At 45.7% G+C, this 27,132-nt stretch overlaps 1 protein-coding gene across 1 annotated transcript; it reads left to right on the plus strand.

Moving 5' to 3' along the window:
- The first annotated feature begins 9,371 nt into the window (after positions 1-9,371).
- Positions 9,372-25,708, plus strand: LOC129712417 (sterile alpha motif domain-containing protein 9-like). The gene is made up of 2 exons (XM_055660841.1): positions 9,372-11,663; positions 16,103-25,708. The coding sequence occupies exons 1-2, from the start codon at positions 11,639-11,641 to the stop codon at positions 21,028-21,030; spliced, it is 4,953 nt and encodes a 1,650-aa protein (XP_055516816.1). The 5' UTR covers positions 9,372-11,638; the 3' UTR covers positions 21,031-25,708.
- Positions 25,709-27,132: the final 1,424 nt, after the last annotated feature.

Genomic DNA, 27,132 nt, shown 5'->3' on the forward strand with positions numbered 1-27,132 from the left:
CACAGAGTGGAGAGCTACGGTAATGGCGTCTTCTGTGGATCTGTTTTGGCGATAGGTGAATTGGTGGGGGTCGAAGTCTGGTGGTAGATAGTCCTTGATGTGCTGAAGGACCAATCTCTCGAAGCACTTCGTGATTACCGGAGTGAGGGCCACAGGACGGTAATCATTAAGGCTGGTGATGGGAGACTTCTTCGGCACTGGGACGATTGTGGCTGATTTTAGGCAGGACGGAATAACTGCCTGGTCCAGGGAGAGGTTGAAAATTCTGGTGAAGATGGCTGTGAGCTGGTGGGCGCACGCTTTGAGCACCTTACCAGGTACTCCATCTGGGCCGGTAGCCTTCTTGGGGTTCACTGCCAGGAGCACCCGTCTGACATCGTGCTCCCCGACAGTGAGTGGAGTAGTACAGGAGCCAGGTGAGTGCTGCTGTTGTGATGTTTCAAAGCGGGAGAAGAAGCAATTTAGCTTTTCTGCCAGCGGCACACTCAGGTCTTCTGACTTTGTGGCACAGCCTCTGTAGTTGGTAATGTCTTGTATGCCCCGCCATACCTCCCGTGTATTATTGCTGGACAAGTGGGACTCTATGCTCCTCTTATGGTCCGCCTTGGCTTTTTTAATACCACTTTTCAGATCGGCTCGAGCAGCCCTGTACAGAGCTCTGTCACCTGACCTGAAGGCAGCATCGCGGGCTCTGAGGAGTGTGCGGACCTGGCTGGACATCCAGGGTTTCTGGTTTGGGAAAACCCGTATGTTTTTGTCTACAGTCACATTTCCGATGCAGAACTTGATATAGTCCAGCACCGATTCTGTGAGAGTTTCCAGATCCTGGTGTTCGAATATGTCCCAGTTTGTCTGTGTAAAGCAGTCCTGTAGATTGGAGAGTGCATTTTCAGGCCAGGTTGTAACAGATCTTATGGTGGGCCTGGCACTGCGTCTGAGGGGGGTGTAGGCTGGAGAGAGCAGGAGGGAGAGATGATCTGACTGGCCGAGTTGGGGGAGGGGGATGGCTCTATACGCGTGCTTGATATTGGTGTAGACATGATCCAGCGTGTTCACCCCTCTAGTAGAACACTTGACATGTTGATAGAATTTCGGCAGTACAGTCTTCAAGTTGGCCTTATTAAAGTCCCCTGCGATTATGTGAACACCTTCGGGGTGGTCCCGCTGCTGTTCGTTAATGGTGTTCAGCAGGAGAGAGAGCGCCTTGTTTACATTGGCGTCAGGTGGAATATACACAGCCGTGACAATCACTACTGTTAGTTCTCTCGGTAGAAAAAAAGGCCGGCATCTTACAGACATGTACTCGAGGTCAGGGGAACAATGTTTGTCTATGATTATCCCGTTGTTGCACCAATTCTCATACAGAGGCCCCCTCCTCTGCTCTTACCGGAGTCCATAGTCCTGTCCCCGCGGAGCGTCCTGCTAGCATCAGGTATCCCCGGGTGAAGCCAGGTTTCAGTGATAATCATAACACAGCAGTCGCGGACATATCGATTTCCAGCGAGTTGTAATTCCAGGTCATCCATTTTGTGAACCAGGGATCTGGCGTTGGAGAGATACAGGCTCGGTAGAGGTGGCTTGTGTGGTCGATTTCTTAGCCTTAGCAAAGCACCGGACCTGCGGCCTCGCTTCTGCTTCCTCTCCCTCCTCCGTCTGCGCCGCCTCCTAGACCCGACAACAATCCACGGGGACCCCGGTGGTCTTGCTATGTCGCCCGGGATGTTATACTTGCGATGGAAGACACCCGAAACCGCAGTCTGGCGCTGGTCACCGATATCACCGATATCCACGAGGTTCTGGCGGGTGTAGCGGGTGTTCGCAGAACCGACAGCAAAGACGTACACGGACAACACAACGTACACAAACAACAAAAAAGAGCACCGAGACAGAGAGCCGTGAGCCGCTGCGACCGTGCGCACCGCCATCTTGGATGTTGGGATCCAACAATTAAATGTTGGGATAGTCCCAGTCTCAACTACCTCTTCTGGCAGCTTGTTCCATACACTCACCACCCTATGTGTGAAAAACGTACCCCTCAGATGACTAATAAATATTTTTCCCATCACCTTCAACCTATGTCCTCTAGTCCTAAATCCACCTACTCTGAGCAAGAGACTCTGTGCATCTACCCAATCTGTTCCTCTCATGATTTTATACACCTTCATAAGATCACCCATCATCCTCTTGCGCTCCAAGAAATAGTCCCAGCCTACGCAACCTTTCCGTCTAGCTCAGACCCTGTAGTCCTGGCAACATTCTCATACAGTAAATCTTCTCTATACCATTTCCAGCTTGACAAAATCTTTCATATACTGAACTGTGCCCAGAACCAAAAACAAGACTATTAATGCTGCCTCACCAACATCTTATACAACTGCAACATGATCTCCCAACTTCTATACTTAATACTGAGTGAAATAGACAAGCGTGGTTTAGGGAGGGAATTTCAGAGCTTTGCCAATAAGGTTTGTAGGCTCTAATTATCAGAGATTTTAAAATGAAATACACCTGTGTGCAGATAATGAAAATTGCTTTGGAAGTCTTCCTTTCCCAGGAAAACAGAAATAGAGCTGCACACATGTCGTCAAGTTGACCAGATAATACTTCCTGCTAAAGAAACTCTGCTGGTGGCAGACAGGCTATATTGTGATTTATGCCAATGTATCAATCTTCATTACACCATCGGTCCTTCAATTGTTCATTAGCAGACAGATATTCAGAGTGAGCCCAATGTTCATGGGAAAGAAATAAAGAACAAGGGAGGCTGGTTTCATGCTTGAGAAGCCATACATAGGAGAAATGTGGAGGTCCACTGAATAGCCAAAGCAATATGAATTATTATTTAATTTCTATCTTGCTGACAGCTAGATCAGCAAGCTGATCAGATGCCAGATGCCCGTTGGAGGGTGCCTGCCAAAAAGGGAATATTTCTGAGCATGATTGACGGAGAGTGTGGTGTGGTTGGCAAGGGCAGGTTTCTGTACACGCAGGCAAGAGTGGGAGAAGGGAGGAAAGGGTTGTGGTTTGGTGGAGGTGGGTAGCCTGATCAAACGAGAGAGTATTGTCAGCAGGTTTGCCCGAGGAGCCACACCTGATCCTGCTCCCCTCCCTCAAAAATGACTCCATATAATACAGTTACATACATGCTGAGCTGCTCCCATTCCCATGTGGCTGCTAGTTTCCAGAGGCCTGGAAACGAGTGACAAATGTCCATTAATGCAAACAACATCTTCAGCCGGATACCTGAGCATTGACTGAAAGCATTCCTGACAAAGTCTAATGCAGGCAGGGTCGGCCTTAAGCCGATTTGACCGATTGCTCCCAATTGGGCCCCGCGCCTAATGGGGGCCCCGCACTAATGTTCCGTATTTCGTACGGAAATACGAATTCTCTTTGTTAAATAAAGATTTTTTTTAATTCGCCATCCGGATTTCTTTTAAACGAACATGTATAACAACCGCTGCATGGCCATCAGACACAAACGATTTGTTAACTCGTACTGTTAGCACTTCTTAACATGAAGTAGTTAACAAGTTGTTATACAATGTCATCAATCTGCATCCATCCACATTCATCAGTAAATGTTATTGTGTTTTGAATGAGTATTAATCACGCCATGTTCCTTTGAATAAAATTCACACGGCGTCAATAATACTTGTTTAAAACACAATTACATTTACTGAGGAATGTAGATCGATGACACATTGAGAACTTCTTTAAACTCACCATCATGAGTGAGGGCCCGGACCGCGAGAAGAGGCTGGTGTGCAGGTTAGTCTTTCACCTACTGACCCACGTTGTGTCTCTGTGTGTTTTGCTCTCTCCCTCCCTCCCTCGCGCTCTCTCCCGCTCCCCATCTCATCTCTCTCGCGCTCTCCCACTCCCTCTCTATCACCTCGGCATTCCAGGAATCATTGACGTTTAGCGGTAGACAAAAATGCTGGAGAAACCCAGCGGGTGAGGCAGCCGCCTTGCCTGCTGAGTTCCTCCAGCACTCTGTGTTTTTTGTTTGGCTCTGAAGTTGAAGGTGGTTCAGCGGCACGGGCAGCGGCTCTGGGGAGAGGGTTGCATTTCTGGTCGAGACCCTTCTTCAGATAATCACAAGTACTCTCACCGACGAGAGTTCAGTTCGGTCTGAAGAAGGGTCTTCTCTCCAGAGTCGCTGTGCTGCCTGGCCTGCTGAGTTACTCCAGCTTTATGTCTATCTTCAATTTCAGAGAAATATAATTTCTCACGGGAGGCTTATAATGTCTCTAAACCCCTCTGGGACCCTCTGAACACCTCTAAACCCCCTCTATTCCCCCCCCCTATTTCCCTCTATAACACTTCTGAACCCATCTGAACCCATCTGAAGCCCTCTAAACATCTCTAAACCGTTTAAACCCCTCGAAGGTTTAAACTAGGAGGCTACAAGGTGAAGGTACACAAAAATGCTGGAGAAACTCAGCAGGTGCAGCAGCATCTATGCAGTGAAGGAAATAGGTAATGTTTCGGGCCAAAACCCTTTTTCAGACTGATGGAGGGGGCAGGGAGAAGGAAGGAAAAAAAAGGAGGAGGAGGAGCTGAAGGGCTGGGGCATGGGAGGAGACAGCTCGAGGGCTAAGGAAGGGGAGAAGACAGCAAGGGCTAACAAAATTGGGAGAATTCAATGTTCATGCCCGCCGGATGCAGGCTCCCCAAGCAGAATATGAGGTGCTGTTCCTCCAATTTCCAGTGTTGCTCACTCTGGCAATGGAGGAGACCCAGGACAGAGAGGTCAGATTGGGAATGGGAGGGGGAGTTGAAGTGCTGAGCCACGGGGAGGTCAGGTAGGTTCGCTTAGTCTCACCGATGTAGATCAGCTGACATCTAGAGCAGCGGATGCAGTAGATGAGTTTGGAGGATATACAGGTGAACCTTTGTCGCACCTGGAACGACTGCTTGGGTCCTTGAATGGAGTCGAGGGGGGAGGTAAAGGGACAAGTGTTGCATTTCTTGCGATTGCAATGGAAAGTGCCCGGGGAGGGGGTGGTACGGGAGGGAAGGGAAGAATTGACAAGGGAGTTGCGGAGAGAGCGGTCTTTGCGGAAGGCAGACATTGGGGGAGATGGGAAGATGTGGCGAGTGGTGGGGTTACGTTGGAGGTGGCGAAAATGACGTAGGATTATTTGTTGCATTACAAGGTGTTACAAGGCTACAAGGTGACTTGGATAGGCTGGGTGAGTGGGCAAATGCATGGCAGATGCAGTATAATGTGGATAAATGTGAGGTTACCCACTTTGGTGGCAAAAACAGGAAAGTAAACTATTATCTGAATGGTGGCCGATTAGGAAAAGGGGAGATGCATGGTACACCAGTCATTGAAAGTAGGCACGCAGGTGCAGCAGGCCGTGAAGAAAGTGAATGTTATGTTAGCATCATAGCAAAAGGATTTGAGTATAGGAGCAGGGAGATTCTACTGCAGTTGTACAGGGTCTTGGTGAGACCACACCTGGAGTATTGCGTACAGTTTTGGGCTCCTAATCTGAGGAAAAACATTCTTGCCATAGAGGGAGTACAGAGAAGGTTCACCAGACTGATTCCTGGGATGTCAGGACTTTCATATGAAAAAGGACTGGATAGACTTGGCTTGTACTCGCTAAAATTTAGAAGATTGAGGGGGGGATCTTATAGAAACGTACAAAATTCTTAAGGGGTTGGACAGGCTAGATGCAGGAAGATTGTTTCCGATGTTGGGGAAGTCCAGAACAAGGGGTCACAGTTTAAGAATAAAGGGGAAATCTTTTAGGACTGAGATGAGAAAAACATTTTTTACACAGGGAGTGGTTAACCTCTGGAATTCGCTGCCACAGAATGTAGTTGAGGCACTACTGAAGTTAATTTTAAATGAATGTACCTGCATGTTATACTGTTTAGTTCGGAGATACAACCAGTTAGTCCACTGAGTTCGCACCGACCAGCGATTTTTGTTACAGATTTGACAATTTTATTTGGCGGCCAATCAACCGCTGTCTCCAAGGGCATTGTGTCCAATCACATAATGCATTTCAATTGTAATTAGCAGCTAAGGTAAAGGTTGGAAGCCAGCGGAGCTACTGACAGTCATACGGGAGGGAGCTGGAGAGATTCACACAGTGTATAATCCATAGCACCTCAGTGTACAATTTCATAATATATACTAAATAACTGGGCTGAGACCTTGGCTGGGAATCTGGGGCTCACCAAAATTGTTCCCAATTGGGCCCCGCAAACCCTAAGGCCGGCCCTGATTGCAGGGAACAGAAACCGTGAAGAGTAACCACACCAAGTGACTCAACCAGGAAGGTGGCACATAAACAGGCTGAGGCACATAAACACAAACAGTTCTAAGAAAATCTAATGTCCAAATGTCTCTTAAGTGTTATGTAAATCCCTTGCTCCATCATTTACACCCTCTTAAATATATATGGACTTTACAATTGTGGTAAGGCACCCCCCTTGTATCAGTTTAGATGGGTCCTGAATGTTTTGTCATGGATTTAGCCTTTAATATTACGAGGGAAGCTAAAGATAAAATTAGGTTTTCAAAAAGTTTAATAAATGTTGCCAGGAAGAGAGGATTGAGGGTTGGGAAATTTTCAGAATTCAGCAAATGTGAACCAAGTCATTAATGAAGAATAGGAAAATTGATGTAAAAACAGACTGCAAACAGTTCTGCAAATGCAGTAAATAGGATATTATTAATTAATAATATTTTGGATCCCTTAAACAGTGAGACAGCATAACAACGACTCAACATTCCCAGCCGGGATCTGTAGCCTTCCCCTTCTGCTGAAATCGTGGTGATTAGGCAAGAAAGTATACAATGGAGAAATGTATAAGAACAGAAAAAAAGACAAGCAAGAGTACATCACTCGGACAATCCAGCCTACCACACCAATAAATATTGTATGCAGTATACAATCGTGGCTGAACTCCCTCAGGCTTCATTCAGCTCTTCAGTGCAAGTACCCCATAGGCCTCTATTCCCTCATTCAAAACAGCATAAATGTTGCCAAAGTAAGAGCAGTCTGAATGTCCTGCAACTGGGCCAACTGAAGTGGGACCAAGCCTTGACCTGTACTAATCACAGCAGGCCCAGTCCCTGGTGTGCTGGGCTGTGGAGAGGGCTGTCCATGTAATATTCATATGTAAACCTCACAAAGTGCAAGATCACAAAATCAAAAATAATACATGTGTCGGACTCAGTTGGCAGTAAATCTGCTTGGAATGTAATAATCAATTAAAGCATATTGGATTTTGAAAATCCCGGCCTATAGATAATCAGAGTTAAAAATACGAATGTGCTTATTGTCTTTGATGTGGACCTTCATATTAAATCTATTTAAGCCTATCATTCCTTTGTGCTTGTGTTTGTATCATTAAAGCTTAAAATATCATATCACCTATAATGAGACGATTTACTGTACACAGATAATTGTACCTGGCATGAACATCCACCAACCACACTTCATCCTCATTGGATCAACGTAACTCTCTGTCTTGTTATTATTCATGCATTTATCTAACTTCATTTCACTAATTAGATACAAGAAACTGCACATGCTAGAATCTTGAGCCAAAACACAAAGTGCTGGAGAAACTCAATGGGTCAGGCTGCATCTGTGGAGGGAATGAATAGGTGACGTTTTGGGTAGGGTCTCTTCTACAAACTGACTCTAAGAATGTGTCTGATTTACAAAAATGTAGACACCAATGTCACTAAAGTAGGGGCAATTTGCGTGTCCTGCAACTGGCCCAACTCATTGTCCTAAGTTTTGCTGCACCAAACATGCATTCTGATCACTCCTAATTTCACAATTTGATTTTTAATGACAAATATTTTCAGCTCAAGGAAAGACCCGCAAAGGTTGATACTCTGTACTGCTACTGGTAGTTTGACAAGACAGAACCTTATTTCAGTGGCACATGGAAGTATCAGTGGGAGAATATTTTTGCAATAGTGATCATAATTCAGTTAGGTTTAGCATGGTCATGGAAAAGGACAGATGCAATTGGAATATGTGCTCAAGTGAATCTTATTGAACTGAGATCTGGAGGGGGAGGGTGATGGATGGAAGCAAATAATGGAAGTAAACACTTTGATGGTCATCTTGAAGGAATGGATGGTATTTAAGAAGGAGATTCAATTGTTTCACAGTAGTCCCAAAAAGAAAAAAAAAACATTGGGACAACCAAACTCAGAGCTCACTGAATAAAAATATGAATTGAGGAAGGATCAGATGAAAAGGGGAAACTGATGACTGACATCTGGAGCTTACCAGAGCACACTACCTGAAAGAGCATAAAAAGCACAGGAGTTAAATTAAGAGGGAAATAGGGAAAGCAAAGAAAGAATATAAACAAATAGGAAGTAAAATTAAAGAAGATACTATAAGGTTTTGTAAATATATAAAGAGGTACACGAAGCAGAAAACAAAAAGCTTATTAGGATCTAATAAGGTGATAATAAGGTGATAATAGGGTGATACAGTACCCTCCATTGTGACGGGTATAGCTTGGACCCAATAGCAGCACAGAATCAGGCAGGTATAATTGGTAATGAACCTTATTACAAAACTGTAACACAGAGTAGTGACACAGGAATGGGTACACCGTACTCACACAGAGGCTCAGGATTGAGCAAGGGTTCCGAAGAGGGGCAGGCAGGAGACGTAGTCGGGGTAGCGGAAAGTCCAGTAACCAGGACATCCAACACACGATGCAAATAAACCAACGAGGGACAGACGAGAGGAGAGTCGAAGCCAGGCAGGAAGTCGCTGGAGAGTCTTGCATGAATGCTGAGAACAATCTGGCACTGTGTGAATAGTGAGGAGAGTCTATATACCGGGTTAATTGGTGATCAGAGGCAACTGAGTGCAACAGATTCAGATTCAGATTCAGATTCAATTTTAATTGTCATTGTCAGTGTACAGTACAGAGACAACGAAATGCATTTAGCATCTCCCTTGAAGAGCGACATAGCAAACGATTTGAATAAAAAAATAAATAATAAGTGTCCGGGGGGGGGTGATTGGCAGTCACGAGGTAGGTACGTTGTTTAGTAGAGTGACAGCCGCCGGAAAGAAGCTGTTCCTCGACCTGCTGGTTCGGCAACGGAGAGACCTGTAGCTCCTCCCGGATGGTAGGAGGGTAAACAGTCCATGGTTGGGGTGAGAGCAGTCCTTGGCGATGCTGAGCGCCCTCCGCAGACAACGCTTGCTTTGGACAGACTCAATGGAGGGGGAGCGTGGAACCGGTGATGCGTTGTGAGGAGAGTTGGGCTGATGAGAGGGGAGTGGCAGGCGAGGACAAGGAAGGACCGGTGGAAGTGGGTGAAAATGAGGAGAGGGCAGACTGTGACATCCATAATGTTTGGGACAAAGACCCATCATTTATTTATTTGCCTCTGTACTCCACAAATTGAGATTTGTAATAGAAAAAAATATCACATTGGTTAAAGTGCACATTGTCAGATTTTATTAAAGGCCATTTTTATACATTTTGGTTTCACCATGTAGAAATTAGAAACATAGAAAATAGGTGCAGGAATAGGCCATTCGGCCCTTTGAGCCAACACTGCCATTCAATGTAAACATGATTGTTCACCTAAAATCAGTACCTTTCCTGTTTTTTTCCCCATATCCCTTGATTTCGCTAGCCCCAAGAGCAAAATGTAACTCTCTCTTGAAAATATCCAATGAATTGCCCTCCACTGCCTTCTGTGGCAGAGAATTCCACAGATTTTTAACTCTCTGGGTGTTCTCATCTCAGTCCTAAATGGCCAACCCCTTATTCTTGAACTGTATGACCCCTGGTTCTGAACTCCCCCAACATCGGGAACATTTTCCTGCAGTTACAGTAAGTGTAAATCTAGTAGGCAAGCAGGATGCTTTCTCCAACCATCCCCATTTAAAGTCCACTATCTTCCACCGTTTCTACCCAGTGCTTGGTACCTACTTGCAGCAGTCACTGGTTGTCCTCCAGGATGCACCGAGCCGCAGCCAGGTCCATGCCGGTCACCAGGGTGAATTCAGCGTAGAGACTCTCATGGCAGCGGCGCAACGCATCCGACGCCTCCGACGGCCCAGGACTCTTGCAGTGAGGCTGCTCCATGGCCGGAGGCGCAGCAAGCGACTCGCCAGCCCAGCAAACACTTGCCAGCCCCGGCTTCCCGTCCGCATCTGCCCCCGCCGCTGCTTCTGCTTCCATCCCTCCCTCCGCCCCGGCTCTCCAACATCCGCGACCCATGCAGTTGATGTTAGTTTCGAAATTCTCGTTGATCACAGAATTTCTCACGACAGCATAATATGTGAGAGTTGACATGGGCATGCGTGGTCTACAATTTGTACATATGATGATTGGATCTGAATGAAGAAGCATAAAAAATGATGTTAAACTTGGAACAGCACAGCATGTGATACAAACATTGGTCCTATGGTAACAGTGAGGAGGAACGTTATAAATTGCAGGGAGGTACAGATGGTTTGGTGAACAGGGCCAAAGAATAGCAAAGTGATTGTAATGTATAGAAGTGGGATGCTATACATTTGGAAGGCTTTTGAAGGTAAAAGAAAATGAGGAAATTGGGTTGTGTGGCTGAACAGAGGACCTCTAAGGTAACAGTATTGGTCAATTAAATGGGCACAGGAAGTGCTTTTGTTTATTAGTTGAGAATGTAAGGGCGGAGAGGCTCTGCTCCAACAGCACTTGGTCTACAGTTTAGGTACTGCACAATTCCGTGTGTTTAAAAAAGCAATGATCTGCAGGGCCATGGCGCAAGTATTGAAAGGGGGAATTAGTTGGGATTGCTCTTTTATTTTATCGGCCGGCACATGAAGAGCTGAATCACCTCTCTCTGCATCGGAATTGTTCTAGGATTCAATGATTTCCAGAGTCAGCTTAATTTTAATGTCCTGGTATTGTTAATAGATTTAGTGGGAGTTTGTCACCTTTGGGGCCCGAGACATTGTTTGTCACTTCAAAGCACGGTGAAAAAGAAACCCACTATATATGGTCAACAAATCTCGGGCAACTCCGTGCCCCGGTACATCATCGCGGCTCCGAATAGGAGTGAAGTCTACTTTGGAACCAGGCACCTAAGTTACTCTGAAGGGTGTACTCTGTCCCACGGGCGTGGCGAAGGGCGTGAGGACCTAGTGTTTACTCGTTGGTCCGAATTAGTTGCTTATGGACGGCGAAGTTTTTATAATATCGAAGATAGACACAAAATGCTGGACAGGCAGCATCTCTGGATAGAAAGAATAGGCGATGCTTCGGGTCGAGACCCTTCTTCAGCCCCGGGGTAGATTACAACAATATAATTCCAACCGATCTTTACTGCTTGAAAGGCATACTTGATTGCAATAATTTATACCCTATCGCCATTATCCTGGCACAGATACTGGATAATCTGCCCGCTGTTGACTTGCAAGTACTTCCGTGTTTCACAAAGTATCGGCGCAACGGAAACCTAACAACCGTAAATAATAAAGGTCGAGGGAGAATCGAAACTGAAGGTTTTTGTAATCCCAGCACTTCCGCGGACCGAGGCAGATACGCAGCGGCGATGGCAGGAGCTCTCTCTCCCAACCAACCGCTGTCCGCTCTATGAGGGGATTGGGACCTCTGATACTGAAAGATGCAGGGCGCTGGAAAAGACCCAGGTCGGTTCCTATGCTTCGCTTATATGGTTGAGATATGTTTGTTTCAATTGTCTTGAATTATCACGAAAACACCAGGAACTGCAGATGCTGGAATCTTGAGAAAAACACAAAGTGCTGGAGTAACTCAGCGGGACAAGCAACATCTGGGGAGGAAATGGACAGAAGATGTTTCAGGACGGGACCTTTCTCCAGACTGGGTGTCGTGTGTGTGTGTGTGGGGTGTGGGGGTGGGGGGTGGGGGGGGGGGGGGGGGTGATCTCAGCTGCTCGACCTGCTGAGCTACTCCAGCACTTTGGATCTTAAACGATCAGTTCCTTTGTAAAACCGCCAAAAAGGGGACGCGTGAGAGCATGGGCCACCACTTTGTTTTTGTTTATCATATGTGGTATATTATATGTACCAGGGTGAGGGATAAAATGGCTGAATAGCAATGTCGAAACAAAGAACTGCAGGTGCTGTTTACAAAATAAAAATAACACAAAGCGCTGGAGTAACTGGAGAACATGGATAGGTGATGTTTCGAGTCGTGGCCTTTCCCCAGACCTCTTCAGTACCTCGTCTCTTGAGTGTAGGGGAAATCGGGAGTTTGCGCAGGACTTGTGTGTTTCCGCTGCAATAACTAGGGAATGGTGCAAATGCCGAGGAGCTTGTTCAGTGGAGAGAGATGTAGACAAAGAACTGCACTCGTGCTGGTTCATACCAAAGATACACACATAGTGCTGGAGTAACTCAGCAGGTCAGGCAGCATCTCTGGGGGACAAAGGACGGGTGATGTTTTGGGTCCGTGACTCTCCAGACAAAGTAGGGGTTTGGGGGGGGGGGGGGGGGGTGTTGGTGAAGACCTGGAGCGGGAAAGGCGAATCAGAACCATCCACAAATGTCCTGGGCTGGGCGGTGCCTGGTAGATCCATTGTTGGCTGGGAAGGTGCAGTCTCAAAAGAAACAATACAGAGAACTGTGGAACTGGTTAAACAACTAGGGAGAAGGGGGGGGGGGGGGGGGGGGGGGGGGGGGGGGGAGTATGAGATGCAGTTACTTAAATGTAGAGAATTTAATATTCATACGGCTGTTCCTCTGGCAATGGAGGTGGTCCAGGCTGGAAAGGTCAGTATGGGATTGGGAAGGGTAGTTGAAATAGTTGGCAATCGTGAGATCCCGTAGGCCTAGGTGGACCGAGCGGTGGTGTTCAGTAAAATGGTCGCCGAGTTTAAGTTTGGTCTCATCGAGGTGGTACATGTGAACCTCTGTCTCACCTGAAAGGACTGTAGGGGTCCCTGGATGGAGTTGAGAGAGCAGGTATCAGGACTGGTTGTGGGGGACACTACCTGGGGAGGCGATGGTATGGGTGGGAAGGGACGAGTAAATGAAGGAGTTGCGGAGGGAGTGCTCCCTGTGGAGGGCGGAAAAGGATGGAGATGGAAAGATGAGTTTAGTAGGTATGTTGCAAAGCGTACCTGAAGCGTTGCTGAAAATCTGTCCCAGCCCGTGATTTTGGTGCCGTTTAGAGGGGGGCGGGTTTAAAACGCAATTTTTCACTAGGCTGTTCAAATCGAGGTTTTTCAGCCTAGATAATTATTAATGAAAAATCGCTGGAACTATTTTTAGTTTTAAGGGCTTTCTATACTTGTTATAGTAGGTTAAAAAATTAACCTCTAAACCCCCGACCGCCGGCAACCGGCTGAATCTCATACAGGGGAAAACGGAAGGTAGGCTGTTTATTTTTACGTTAAAAAAGGGCTTCTTAAGATCCCTTTATACAAAGTTTAAAGTTGCGAGTAGCTCATTATATCCCGCAGTATTTTTCTGGGCATTTGAGGGCACAAATCTAGCGCAATGTTAACGTTCTAAACCAACGCGTTCACAGGATCCCACTAGAAAGCCGATTTAAATGGCCATTAATTTACAGCAATTGAACACTAAATTCCTTCCATTTGGCCTATAAATTAATGTAAATGACTTAAAAATCATGTTTTATTGTGAATTATTTGTGAATATTATTTGGTCACTTAGGCTATTTACAAATGTTGATCATTTATTAAGAAATGGATAGATGTTTAGATCTAGTAATTGAAGTTTGAAATTAGCTACAATTGGGTAACTAACTAATTATATGCTTTCATTTCAGGTCATCCAAGTAAGATTATTTTATATTTATTTCAGAATGCTTCAATCTATGATAACTGAAAATTTCATTCAGTTCTCTTAATTTTTAAGAAAGCTATGGGCTTTTGACTGTCCACGATCACAGCTTTTTTGTTATGTCCATAGAAAATCAATAGGGAACAAGATGCTAATTTCCGAGTATGAAAATGGCCATAACTTTTTAAATACTTGAGATATGAATTAGGTGTCAAATTAAACTTATTTTTATGCTTTATCCAATGGGATAAATTGCAGACTTGATTTTTAAAATCTCAAAATTTTGTAACATTGCTAAGTTTAGTGGTGGGATCCCTTCGAAGATGACAGAAATGTTGGAGGATAATGTGTTGGTTGCGGAAACTGGTGGGATGGAAGGTGAGGAACTCTGTTCTTGGTGCATCTGGGGGATGAGGAGTGAGAGCAGAACTACAGGACACAGATGAGACGTGTGTGAGGGCCTCATCTATGACAGGAGAGGGGAATCTATGTGAGCTGAGGAATGAGGACATCTCGGATGAGGGCAGGGCAGGGGGAAAGTTAGTGATGAAGTTAACGAAGTCCATGAGTCTTGCACGGGTGCAGGAGATTGCCCCAATGCAGTCATTGATGTAGCAGATAAAGAGTTGAGGGATAGGGCCAGTGTAAGCCTCGAATAAGAACTGTTCGACATAGCCAGCCAAAAGACAGGCATAGCTTGGCCCATGCGAGTGCCCAGTGCTACTCCTTTGATTTGGAGAAAGTGGGAGGAGTCAAAGGATAAGTCGGAGAGGATGAGGACAACTTCCACTCGGTGGAGGTGAGTGTTAGTAGAGGGAGCTTGGTGCATCTTTGTTCAAGGAAGAAAAGAAAGGCCTTGAGGCCATCTTGGTGGGGTATGAAAGTGTAGAGGGACCTAACGTTCATGGTAAAGATTATTAAACAGGGGCCTGGAAACCAATAGTTATTGAAGAGTTGAAGGGCGTGCAAGGTACCCAGGATGTAGATGGGAAGGAATGTACAATGGGGGATAGGATAGAATCGAGGGATGAATATATATAGTTCCCGAGAACAGCTGGCATATGGCCTCAGTACGGTGGAGGTCAGCCCACCAGACTACAACGGCACCTCCCTTGTCAACAGGTTTGATGATAATGACCGGATTGTTGGATTGTTGTGAAGTGAGCGGAGGGCTTCGCGCTCGTCGGGGATGAGAATTGGTTTATGTTCAGGGTCAATGACTTCCTTTAGATGAGGATTTCCTAATTTATTTCAAATTAGCATATGTAATCATTCGATTTCATTTCTCAAATTCGGTGGTTCCTTGAACCAGCTGTCACATTGGAATGGAAATAATGAAATTGCAAGTACTTGTTTAAAGGTCAGGCAGCATCTCTGGAGGACATGGACAGGTTGTATTTTGACTCTTCTTTAGTGATTGTAGTAACGGAGAGAAAGCTAAAAAATGAGGTCGGGGCCAGACAAGGCCTAGCATGTGACAGGTGGGTTGAGGTGAGAGGGATTTTGTTTTGCAAATAAGTGGACAAAGGCTTGAGAGAGAGAAAAGTAAAAAAGGTGTAAGGTAAGGAGAGAAGAGAATGAAATGTGAAGTTAGAGGAAGGGATATATGAGGAAGAGGGCGGGAGAATGGGCAGGATAGTTGGGGAAATGGGTGCATATCCAGGCAGGACACAGGGAACGGAAAGGGGAAAGAAGTATCCGTTTTTCCCACTGTCCCACTCTAATGAAATAAGGTTGGAAGATATGAATATATTCACGAATAATGTCGGTAGAGAGTAATACATTCACAAACATTCAATAGCAGTGAAAGACACAAAGCGTTGATCTCAGCAGGTTAAGCAGCATTCCTGGAGAACATGGATAGGTAATGTTTCGGGTCGGGCCCTTCAGACTCAGACTTCTGAAAAAGAATCCGACCTGAAATGTCACCTATCGATGTTTTCCGGGGATGCTGTCTGACCCACTGAGATACTCCAGCATATTGTGTCTTTCCTGGTAAACCAGCGTCTGCAGTTCCTTGTTCCTTCAATAGTAGTGACTGCTTTGACAGCTGGTGAGCTGAGGGTGGAGCAGTACCAGCTGTGTTCTGTGTGAGCAGCGGACTGCCTTGCTGAAGCTTATTCTGGACTGCATCCACCCTGCTGAATTGGCCAGTATCCAGCATTTGGAGCAAGCAACCACGATGACCCAGGGCAGGGTCAGGACAACAGATTACCTGTCTTGATGTAAAATAGCATAATTGTATAATTTTTATTTAAATTGACAAAAAATAACCTTAAGAAATTGTAATTTAATTCAAGGTGAAGAAACAAAGATGAGCAAATCCTGCGATCTACCAGATAACATGAATGAGTGGACCAAAGAGCACGTAAAATCCTGGGTGATTGATCAACTTAAACTTGATCAGAAATATGGCGAAATACTGTGCAATGAAGATGTCAGTGGAGTGGTGTTGGTGGAGCTTGAGAAAGCAAACATAATTGAAATGGGCATAAAGGCTGGACCAGCCTTCATGATGATACGTAAACGTGATGGATTCATCAATCGGTCAAAGAAAGCCACAAAGCCAACGGCTATTGAAAGTCTCCTTCCTACAGGCACAGGTGGTTCTACTTGCAAGACACCCGAGGTTGGTGATGCAAAGGGCCAGAACAATGAATCAGTTACCTCTAATTTAGCAAAGAATCCCTCACAAAAACATCACAAGACAAAGAGTAGACCTGGATCCAACAGTTCTACAGACAAAGTGGCACAACCTAACGTCAGCTCGTCAAAATCAGAGAAAAGTGAGATCAAAGGACAAGAATGTACACAAGAGATGATTGATACTGTTGCAAAGACACAGTCTGACACTGAATCAGGAGCCAGAACATGTAAACTGCAGTCAAACGAAAACATCCCAAAACCACAATGTGAACCATATCCATTTGACCATCGTGACAAAGCCATATCATATCAACAAAACCATATCCTTCCTCCCGAAACCGGGCCCTCCAATCTAATAGACCCAGTGCATGAGTTTAAGCTTTTTAATTTGCCCGAGAATGTAACAAGTGCAGAGGTGAAGGAAGATATGATGAAGAAATTTAGCAATGAGGTTTTTAGATTCTCAGCTGCATGTCTGAATAGCAGAACAAATGGGACCATCCATTTTGGTGTAGGAGACACCAAATGTGGATACAGACATGGTGAGATTATTGGTGTATCTGTGGAGAGCACAGACAAATATGTTGATTGCTTTTCCAACAGTATTGTGGTTTATTTCGATCAGAAGGATGTTGCAGATGCAAACCATTGCATTCGACCACCCAAATTTGTGGAAGTTTTGAATCCAGATAAAACTTTGTCAGGAAGGTTTGTAATTGAAGTTGACATTGTGCCAAGCTCCTGCATTTGTGAGTCTAAGTTGTATTATATTCACATGTTGACTAAACCTGACAAAAAATGGATGAGGAGTAAGGAGAAACACTTTTTCATACGCGATGGAAGCAGCTCCAGAGATATACTGGGAAATAAAAATATCACAGAGAGAGACGCAGAGCACAAAAAATTTCTCATTGAGACATCGGTAGACTTGGTAAAGAGACGGAAAATTGCTGAAGAGAAACCACAAGAACCAAAAAAGACACAAGAGGGCGGCAAGCTGACTAGGATGATTACAGGTGGATCAGGCATGCTCGACACATCCTACTATCAATGGTACATATTGGTAACAAACAAATCACTGCAGTATCAAACTCAGCATTTTGAATTTCTAAATGAAATTAATTGGTTTTGTGTGCTGGATTATGACCCTGATTCGGCAACCAGTGGTACATGTCATTCTTATCGTAAAGCAAAAATTGCAAACCTTCACTCCCCTCATCATTATCATGATATTGAAACATCACTCCATGAAAATATTGCAAAACTTAAATTGCACAAACAAACAAGCTGGATATTTTGTAATGGAAGATCAGACCTTGAAGATCAGGCATTCAAGCCTCTGCCGCCCAAACAGTGGTATAAAGAACAAGCTGCAGACGTCAGGAAACTGGTTTCATTTCTGTGCCGAGCCGATATCATGCCAAAGGGGAAATTTCTGGTGGTATTTTTGCTCTTATCTAAAGTAGAAGAACAAAGAGATCCTTTCCATGAAACTTTCTGTTCATTTTACCAAGAACTGAAAGGGGCAGAAGACATAATATGCATCTGTGAAAGTGAGCAGACATCCGTGCGCTGGAAGGACCTTATGAAGTGCACATGTGATTCACATGAAGTTACAAATAGATGTGTTTCTGCCTTAAGCATTAAAGAAGTCAATGATACAGTTCTGAAATTAAAGTCAGTCATTCGGTCAACAAGGCGATTCTTACCCATGGCATCTTCAGCATCTGTCGTTCTTCAACAGAAAGATGAGGAACTCTTGACTGCACTGGAAGTCCTGTGTGAAAATGAATGTGAGGGCACAGATATAGAAACTGATGAAAGTCAGTTTAAGGAATTTCAAACATGTAAGGAAGAACAATTTTACAGAGGTGGCAAAGCATCGTGGTGGAATTTTTACTTTTCTACAGAAGTACCTTTTATCAAACGAAACAGTTACGACTCTCTTGTTGAATTCATTAATGCAAAATCACCCTCTGCAATAAGTGTGAAGATTATCAGTTTGTTTCATCATCCAGGCTGTGGTGGGACAACTTTGGCCATGCATGTTTTGTGGGATTCAAGAAAAAAGTTTAGATGTGCTGTACTTAGGGACAGTAAAGAAGACCTGATAGAAATTGGAAGACAAGTCATTGATCTGGTTACCTATGAAACTTCCTGTAACTCTGATTACTTACCTGTATTACTTTTGGTAGATGACTTTGAAGAATTAGAAAATGTGCATGTGTTACAGAACTCAATTCAAAGTGCTGTTGTAGAGAAAGGTCTGCGGGTTGAGTACCCATTGGTAATCATCTTGAACTGCATGCGCTCACAGGATCCAATCAAGAGCAGAAAAATGAGTGTGTTGGAGAGTATTGCTTTAAAACATAAATTGACTGTTGATGAACAGCACTTATTTGATTTAAAACTTAAGGAGATTGAAGAGCACCACACAAAACCTGAAGATTTCTACTCTTTCATGATCATGAAGAGAAATTTTGATGAAAAATACATTGAAAATGTAGTCCATAATATTTTGAAGGATTCAGATGTTTCAAGCAAACAAGCACAGCTGGTCTCATTTTTAGCTTTGCTGAACTCACATGTTAAAGATTCTTCAATATCTGTTTCTAAATGTGAAGAATTCTTGGGATTTGGTCAAGTAAAGACCACATTTTGGGGTCCTGAAAAGTTTGAAGATGCGATAGGCACTTACTCTACCTTACTTATTCGCATGGAAGTGGAAGACTATGGGAGATACCAGGGTATTCGGATCATCCACCCACTGATTGCAAATCGCTGTTTAGATGAATTGAAGAGTTCTTACAATCTTCCCAAGAGTCAGATTGTCATTATGTTGCTAAATAAAAACATCTTTCTCCAACGAGGAATTGGTAAAGAGAAACTCCAACAAGACACGTACAGTATGTTGATTACCAGACAGCGAAAAGAACATGGAGATGAAGCAGATACACTGTTCTCTCCTTTAATTGAAGCAATACAGAAGGAGGAAGGAAGTGATCAAGTCATAAATGTTTTGACTGAAGCCTCAAATAAGTTTGACCAAAATCCCTTCATTTCACAGGTGTTGGCAAGGCACTTATATCGGATTAAAAAGGATTTTGACTCAGCACTGGAATGGTCTTTAAAGGCCAAAGATAAGGCAAAGGACAATTCATACATAAGAGACACACTGGGCCAAGTTTTTAAAAGCAAATTAAAATACAGGATGGAATCGGTTGAAGCTGACAAACAAACTGTGGTGTCCCCAAGTCAACTGAGAGAGTTCCTGGACCTTGCAAAATGTGCTTCAGAAGCTTTCAGAGAATCACAGCAACTGACAGAAATGAAGGCGGATAGAGCTAACTGGCAGGAACAGAGAAGTAAATTAAAATCTGATGTTTACAATACTTCAGGTTATTTGGGAGAGATCGAAGTTGCTCTGTATGTTATAGACATTATCAGAATGATCCCATTCTTCAGAGGGAATAAAGAGCATTTAATGCATTTCCTCTCAGGTAAGATGAATCTTCAGCACATTAAAAAAGAAAACAAAGTTGATGAAGAGTTATGTTCAATAGTTAATGAATACAACCAATATCTGGTTAATATTCAGACATCGATGAAAACAGCTTTTGACTTTTTTGAAGATTATTTTGTCTACTTTAAAACAAGGAACATTGAGAGAGAAGCGGCTGACTCAAGGATTCGTAAAAAAGTTTCAGATTGTTTTGATAAATACACTGAAGTATTTTATTTATCACTGTTGGAAAAAATCTCAGCAAGAAAGAGCAATCCCAAACTCTGGACACTGGAGCTGGAAGATCACATGAAGTTCTTAGAGCTCCACAAAGTAGACCGCTTTGCTGGCTTACTTGAGTTCCTAACAAATAATTATGAAACGGGGAATAAAATGGAAGAAATTGTTGCTAACTACGAATTCATTCTCCAGAAATCAACAAAAGAACATTTGTCAAAAGAGAAACTAAATTTTATCTTGGCCAACATTGTGCTTAACTGTGTCAAACCAAATTCCAAGAAAATTGAAACTTATGAGGTACTCAGAGTACTTTTGAAGAAAGTTCTGCGGGATGTGGGGTTTGACTATGGTTACGTTGAACCATATTTCTTGGGTTCCCTATTATTTTGGCCAACTAGAAAAAATGAGTCTGATGAAGATTTTGTATTTCTTCAGAAAATCATAACAGCGATCAAGCAATCATTTCGAGGGCGTTATGATCGAATGAGTCATTCCAAACATCCTGTTGCACATTTCTACCTCTGCAAAAGAAAAGGATTGAAGAGATTTGTTCACAAAGCAGAAATTGATCAATTTTTCATCAAGGTGCGACATCTCAAATCCTTATGGCAATCTGGAGAGATCTGGAAAGAACCTGAAGTCAAAACGCTTCTCCTTCGCATGAATGGTAGAACAGGGGAGGATAACAAGGTGCACATTGAGTTTGGCAGTGTCAAAATTTCTGTGAGACCTGCATATTTGGGCAAGCTGAGAAGTGGTCTCAGCATTGAGAATGTATCCTTTTACTTGGGATTCTCGATGGACGGACCTATAGCATATGACATTGAGCCGACAGATTAAGAGTTTCAGATATGGACTGTGGGTTAACATTGGTGCACCACCTCCCCATAATGTTTGACACTCTTACTAATCAAGAATCTGTCAATCTCCATTTAAAAAACGCCCAATGACTTGGCCTCCACAGCCATCTGTGTCATTAATTTGACAGATTCACCACCCTCTGACTAAAGAAATTCCTTCTCATCTTCTTTCTAAAGGTATGTCCTTTTAGTCTGAGGATGTGCCCTCTGGTCCTAGACCCTCCCACTAATAGAAACATCCTCTCCACATTCTATCCAGGCCTTTCACTATTTGGTAGGTTTCAATGAGGTCACCCCAATGCTGTCAAACGCTCACCATCCTTGGGATCATTTTCATAAACCTCTGAACCCTCTCCAACCCAGCACTTCCTCCTTAGATATGGAGCTCAAAACGGCTCACAATACTCTAAATACGGTCTGACCAGTGCCTTATAAAGCCTCAATATTATATCCATGTTTTTATATTCTAGATCTCTCGAAATAAAGGCTAGCAATGCATTTGTCTTCCTACTGATTCAACTTGCAAATTAACCTTTTGGGAATCCTGCACCAGCACTCCCAAATCCCTTTGCACCTCAATGTTCTGAATAATTTCACCATTTAGAAAATAGTTTATGCTCACCCAAACTGTTCAAGTCCTGCTTCCTTTACACTACCAGCTCCTCCACTTATGTTCATATTGTAGATCAGTGCATGCTCCTTTAACATAGTGACCTCACCACTACTAACCACTCCCCATTATCTTCAGTATAATTGTAGCCTCCCCACCTCTATCTCTCTCTCTAGCTCCTGTGACAGACCACGGACAGCTAGGGCACAGTGTGTGTATTATAACAATGTTTGAAATAAACTAGTAGTGAAGACATTGTGTGTTTGACAAGTCTTTACATGGTGTCAGAAGTGGGATCCGAACCCACGCCTCCAATTGGAGCAGCTGTTTGCAGGTCTGCCGTGTGCTATCATAGTCGATGACATCCTGGTGTACGGGAGGGACGTCGCCGACCATGACCTCCACCTCCGCCAAGTCCTGGATAGGGCTCGGGCAGTTAACCTCAAACTCAACCCCAAGAAGTGCCGTTTCCGCGTCTTTTCCAAAACCAGGTGGTCCGGATGCAGTCCCCTTCCGGACACTACAGGCTGGCTGTTGTCGTCGGTTCTGCGGGCTCTCCACGGTCGTACCTAGTTGACTACGAGGATACCATATACCGCCGGTCCCGCCAGCATTTGCTGCTGGTCGACGAGCCCGCTCCGCCTCCTGCAGCCCCTTTTGCCCATCCGATTGCTTCCTCTCTGCCTACCACTCCTCGCCTGCCCCGGACTCTGCCTTCTCAGCTCTTTGTGCCCCGTTCTCCCACTGCCACTCCTGGTCCCCCCTCGCCTGCCTCGCCCGCTCGCGTGCCGTGGCGGTGCTCGTTTCTCCTCCCCGGTCTCCTTGTCCTCCCTCTCCTACGCGTTCTCCTGCCCGTTCCCCTGTCACCGCTCCTGCTCTCGTCCTTGCCATTCCTTCGGAGGAGGGGGAGGGCGGGCTGCGTACCCGCTCCGGGCGGTTGGTCAAGCCGCCTGTACGTTATGGGGAGTTTGCTTGAATGTTTTACTGTTTCCTGCCGGTGTATGCGCGGGTTTGTTTCTAGCGTATGAATCGTGGTCGCGCTGTCACTATTGTAATGCTTTGTTTTCCAAGGGGAAGGATGTAGATCAGTGCATGCTCCTTTAACATAGTGACCTCACCACTACTAACCACTCCCCATTATCTTCAGTATAATTGTAGCCTCCCCACCTCTGTCTCTCTCTCTAGCTCCAGTGACAGACCATGGACAGCTAGGGCACAGTGTGTGTATTATAACAATGTTTGAAATAAACTAGTAGTGAAGACATCGTGTGTTTGACAAGTCTTTACACATATCATCTGCAAACTTGGCCACAAAGCCTTCAATTCCCTCATCCAAATCATTGATAAACAAGGTGAAGAGTAGTGGCCCCAACACTGATCCCTGTGGAACACCAATCTTTGCCCTTCCATTCAGCCAACCTTATATCCATGCTGGTATCTTCCCTCTAATACCATGGACTTGGAAGCCTCATCATTTACAATCTGTGGTTGCTGGAACAGCAGGCTATTTACAGGGCCTATAAATAACATGGCTAAATTGAGTTTTAATTAGAATTGGCTTAAGTGTTGGATGATCCAGAATACAATGCCTAGTCCATCGTGCAAATCTGCCTTCATCTAAACTTTGATGCTGCCTCAGGAAAACAGGCAACATAATTAAGGACCACACACATTGCAGTAATTTTCTTTACTCCCCTGAAAGCACATAGCATCAGATTCATGCACAGCTTATTCGCCACTGTTATTAGAGTTTTGAAAAGACCTCAGGAGTTCCTGTTCTTCCAATCTACCTAATTGCAGCCTTTGAACTTTGTTATCTGCATTTTCGCTATCACTTTATTCTACACACTGTTTATTTTGTCTTTTGCACTGCCTGATGCACTTGCAGATAGTATGATTTGCCTCGCCAGCATTTAAATTATTGTACACGTGACAATAATAATCTAATACCAATACAATGATGCACTTACTGCTTCCGGCCTCCTACAGGGAACCCCAGTGGCGATTCCACTGGGTCTTCCCCTTCCCCTTTTAACCAGGTAGCCCCAGCCACTCCCCACCCATACAATAGTCCTCATGCCCCTCTCTGAACACCCACCATCCCCCCCACCAGACATCGCCTCGGCCTCCATCTACTCACCTGCCCTCATCCGACCCCAACCCCACCCTTGCCATGTGTTCACCATCTCCCCTGACATCCCCCTTCCTGATACGGAACGGTCTGTCCTCAGCAGAGGCCTCACCTTTGTTCCCCTCCACCCACCTCCAACGAGTTCTGGGTCCGCCACAATGTAGAGCTCTTTTTCCGTCGCCTCCGTGCCTTTTTCTATGTGGAGTCCTCACAACCTAGTGATGACCCCTTCTCCCAAATCCAACGGACCCCCTCCTCTTGGACTCCCCAGATGGACCTCGACCTTCTTTAGACCTTGACATTTCCAGCTGCTGGCAGGACATCAACCGCCTCAAATTTTCCACTCCCCATACTCTTACCACATCCCCCCTGAACGTTCAGCCCTCCACTCACTCTGCAGCAACCCTGACTGGATTATCAAACCCGCCGACAAAGGAGGTGCCTTGGTAGTCTGGCGTGCTGATCTCTACAGGACTGAGACCAGGCGACAACTCTCAGACACCTCCTCCTACTTATCCTTGGACCATAACCCCACAGACGAGCACCAGGCCTTAAGCATTAATCATTTCATCACTTCCATCTCTCTGCCCTCTATAGCCTCCAACCTTTTCGTTCCCCAGCCCCACACGGCCCGATTTTATCTTCTCCCTAAAATCCACTAACAGAACTGTCCTGGCAGACCCATTGTTTCTGCTTGTTCATGTCCCACCGAATTAATTTCCACATACTGTACCTCGACCATCCTATCCTCACATGCTCTTCATCTCCACAATGACATCTGTTTTCCAGGCCCCCACTCCCGCATCTTTACAATGGACGACCAGTCACTCTGCACCTCCATCCCCCACCAGGAAGGTCTTAAAGCCCTTCATTTCTGCCTCGACCGCAGAACCAGCCAATTTACATCTACCAATACTCTCCCCCGCCTAGCAGAGCTGGCCCTTACCAGCAACAACTTCTCCTTCAACTCTCCCCACTTCCTCCAATTCTAAGGCGTAGCTATGGGCACTCGCATGCCTGCATCTTTGTAAGGTACGTCGAACAATCCCTGTTCCAGGCAGACACTGGCCCTATCCCCAAATTCTACCTCCGCTACATTGACACCTGCATCGGTGCTACCTCCTGCACCCATGCAGAACTCACTGACTTCAGCAACTTCACCACTAATTTCCATCCTGCACTCAAATTCACTTGGACCATCTCCGACATTGCCCTCCTGTTTCTAGATCGCACCGTCTCCATCACAGGAAAAAGACTATTGACCGACATCTACTACAAACCTACAGACTCCCATAGCTATCTTGACTACAATTCTTTCCACCCTGCTTCCTGTAAAGACTCTATCCCTTCCTCCATCTACACTGCACCTGTACCCAGGATGAGGTGTTCCATACTAGGTAATCAGAGATGTCCTCATTCTTTAGGAAACGGGGGTTCCCCTCTTCCATTATACATGAGGCTCTCACCAGGGTCTCCTTGATATCCCGCAGCTCCGCTCTTGCTCCCCCTCCCCCCATTCGTAACAAAGACAGAGTCAACCTTGTCCTCACCTTCCACCCCATCAGCCGTCGCATACAGTATATAATCCTCCAACATTTCTGCCACCACCAACGGGATCCCACTACTGGCCACATCTTCCCATCTCCACCCCTTTCCACAGAGAACGTTCCCTCCGAAACTCCTAACTCAACTCGTACCTTCCCACCCAAACCACCCCCTCCCCAGGTACTTTCCCCTGCAACCGCAGATGTCCCTTTACTTCCCCCCACGACTCCATCCAAGGACCCAAGCAGTCTTTCCAGGTGAGGCAAAAGTTCACTTGGACATCCTCCAACCTCACCTACTGTATCCGCTGTTCCAGGTGTCAACTTCTCTACATCGGCGAGACCAAGTGCAGGCTCAGCGATCATTTCGCTGAACACCTCCGCTCAGTTTGTATTAACCTACCTGATCTCCCGGTTGTTCAGCACTTTGACTCTCCATCCCATTCCCAATCTGACCTTTTTGTCCTGGGCCTCCTCCATTGTCAGAGTGAGTCCCAGCGCAAATTGGAGGAACAGCACCTCATATTTTACTTCGGAGTCACGTGAATGACTACATGACAGGAAGACCCCACCAGCACGCATGCGCGACATATCGTCTCTCGCATTGCGCAAACGACAGGCTGGTGGAGCGCTGCTTGCAACAACTCAGACCTGAAGGTAAGTTTTTGACTTTTTCAGGTCTCTTTTTTACTGCAGGAAGCGTTCAGAGCTCCTGCTGGAGGTCCGAGGCCGGAACCCCAGTGCCACCCAGCTCCCTTCTACAGGGAGGGGGAGAGGGAATCCCGGCTGCGAATCGCGGGGATATCCGAAGCCGACCACAGAATCGCGGGGAAGCCGTTTATCAGGGAAACCTCGTTTACTAAGCCACGCCGGCTCGGGGGAAGCCCAAAACCACGGGAGCATTCAAAGGGGAAATCCTGGCTCCCGACATCACAAGGATCCCTGCAACAAGGTTCCATAGATGCTGCTGCACCCGCTGAGTTTCGCCAGCATTTTAGGTCCCAACTACAAAGGCCGTGGGGGAATGCCGACCGAGGAAGAAGCCTGGCTGCGGGGACCATGGAACCTCAGAAGACTGCCTTCCGGGACCGGGGGAAGACCACGGTTAACCCGTTCTCCAAAACCGCGGGAAGACCACAGGTAAACCAACTTTGGAGACCACGGGAAAACCACGGGTAACCCAGCTTCAGGGACCGTGGGAAGACCATGAATAACCCAGCTTCATGGACTGTGGGAAGACTGGGGATAACCCAGCCTCGTGGACCGTGGAAAAACCGCGAATAACCCAGTTTCAGGGACCGTGGGAAGGCTGCAGATAACCCAGTTGCAGGGATCGTGGGAAGACTGCAGATAACCAAGCTACAGGGACCTTGCGAAAAACACGGGTAGAACCGTGCTTGGGGAAACCTCAGCTACGGGGACCGTGGGGAAGACCGCGGGTAGAACCGTGCTTGGGGGACACCCTAGCTACTGGGACCATGTGAAAGACACAGCTAGGACCGCAGAAGAGCTAGTAGCCGGCGGCGAATTCAGACGCCGGCTGCCCGAGGAGGGTAAGAGCTAAAACAGGAGTCTGAAAGGCCTAGATTGCAGTCAGGCCAGAAGGGTCCCCTCCGACATGGGTTCGTCCGAGTTTTACCCATCCTAATTGGCCAGGGAGGGCCACATCAGCGCAGGTCTCCTCGAGAGCCTGTGACAGCACCCTTTTCAGGGCTGCCTACAAAACTCCAATCTGCAAAGGTGAGTGCGAGGAGTCAGTTGGTAACTGACTCTGAACTCGGAAGCATGTCCGAGGAA

The sequence above is a fragment of the Leucoraja erinacea genome, chromosome 2 (genome assembly GCF_028641065.1).
Source record: "Leucoraja erinacea ecotype New England chromosome 2, Leri_hhj_1, whole genome shotgun sequence".
Lineage (NCBI taxonomy): Eukaryota > Metazoa > Chordata > Chondrichthyes > Rajiformes > Rajidae > Leucoraja > Leucoraja erinaceus.

Bases quoted from the DNA above. Each gene is read 5' to 3' on its own strand.
- LOC129712417 (XM_055660841.1), top strand. From the start codon at position 11,639: ATGCAGGGCGCTGGAAAAGACCCAG. The intron at 11,664-16,102 runs GTCGGTTCCTAT...ATTTAATTCAAG, and splicing joins GGGCGCTGGAAAAGACCCAG to GTGAAGAAACAAAGATGAGC.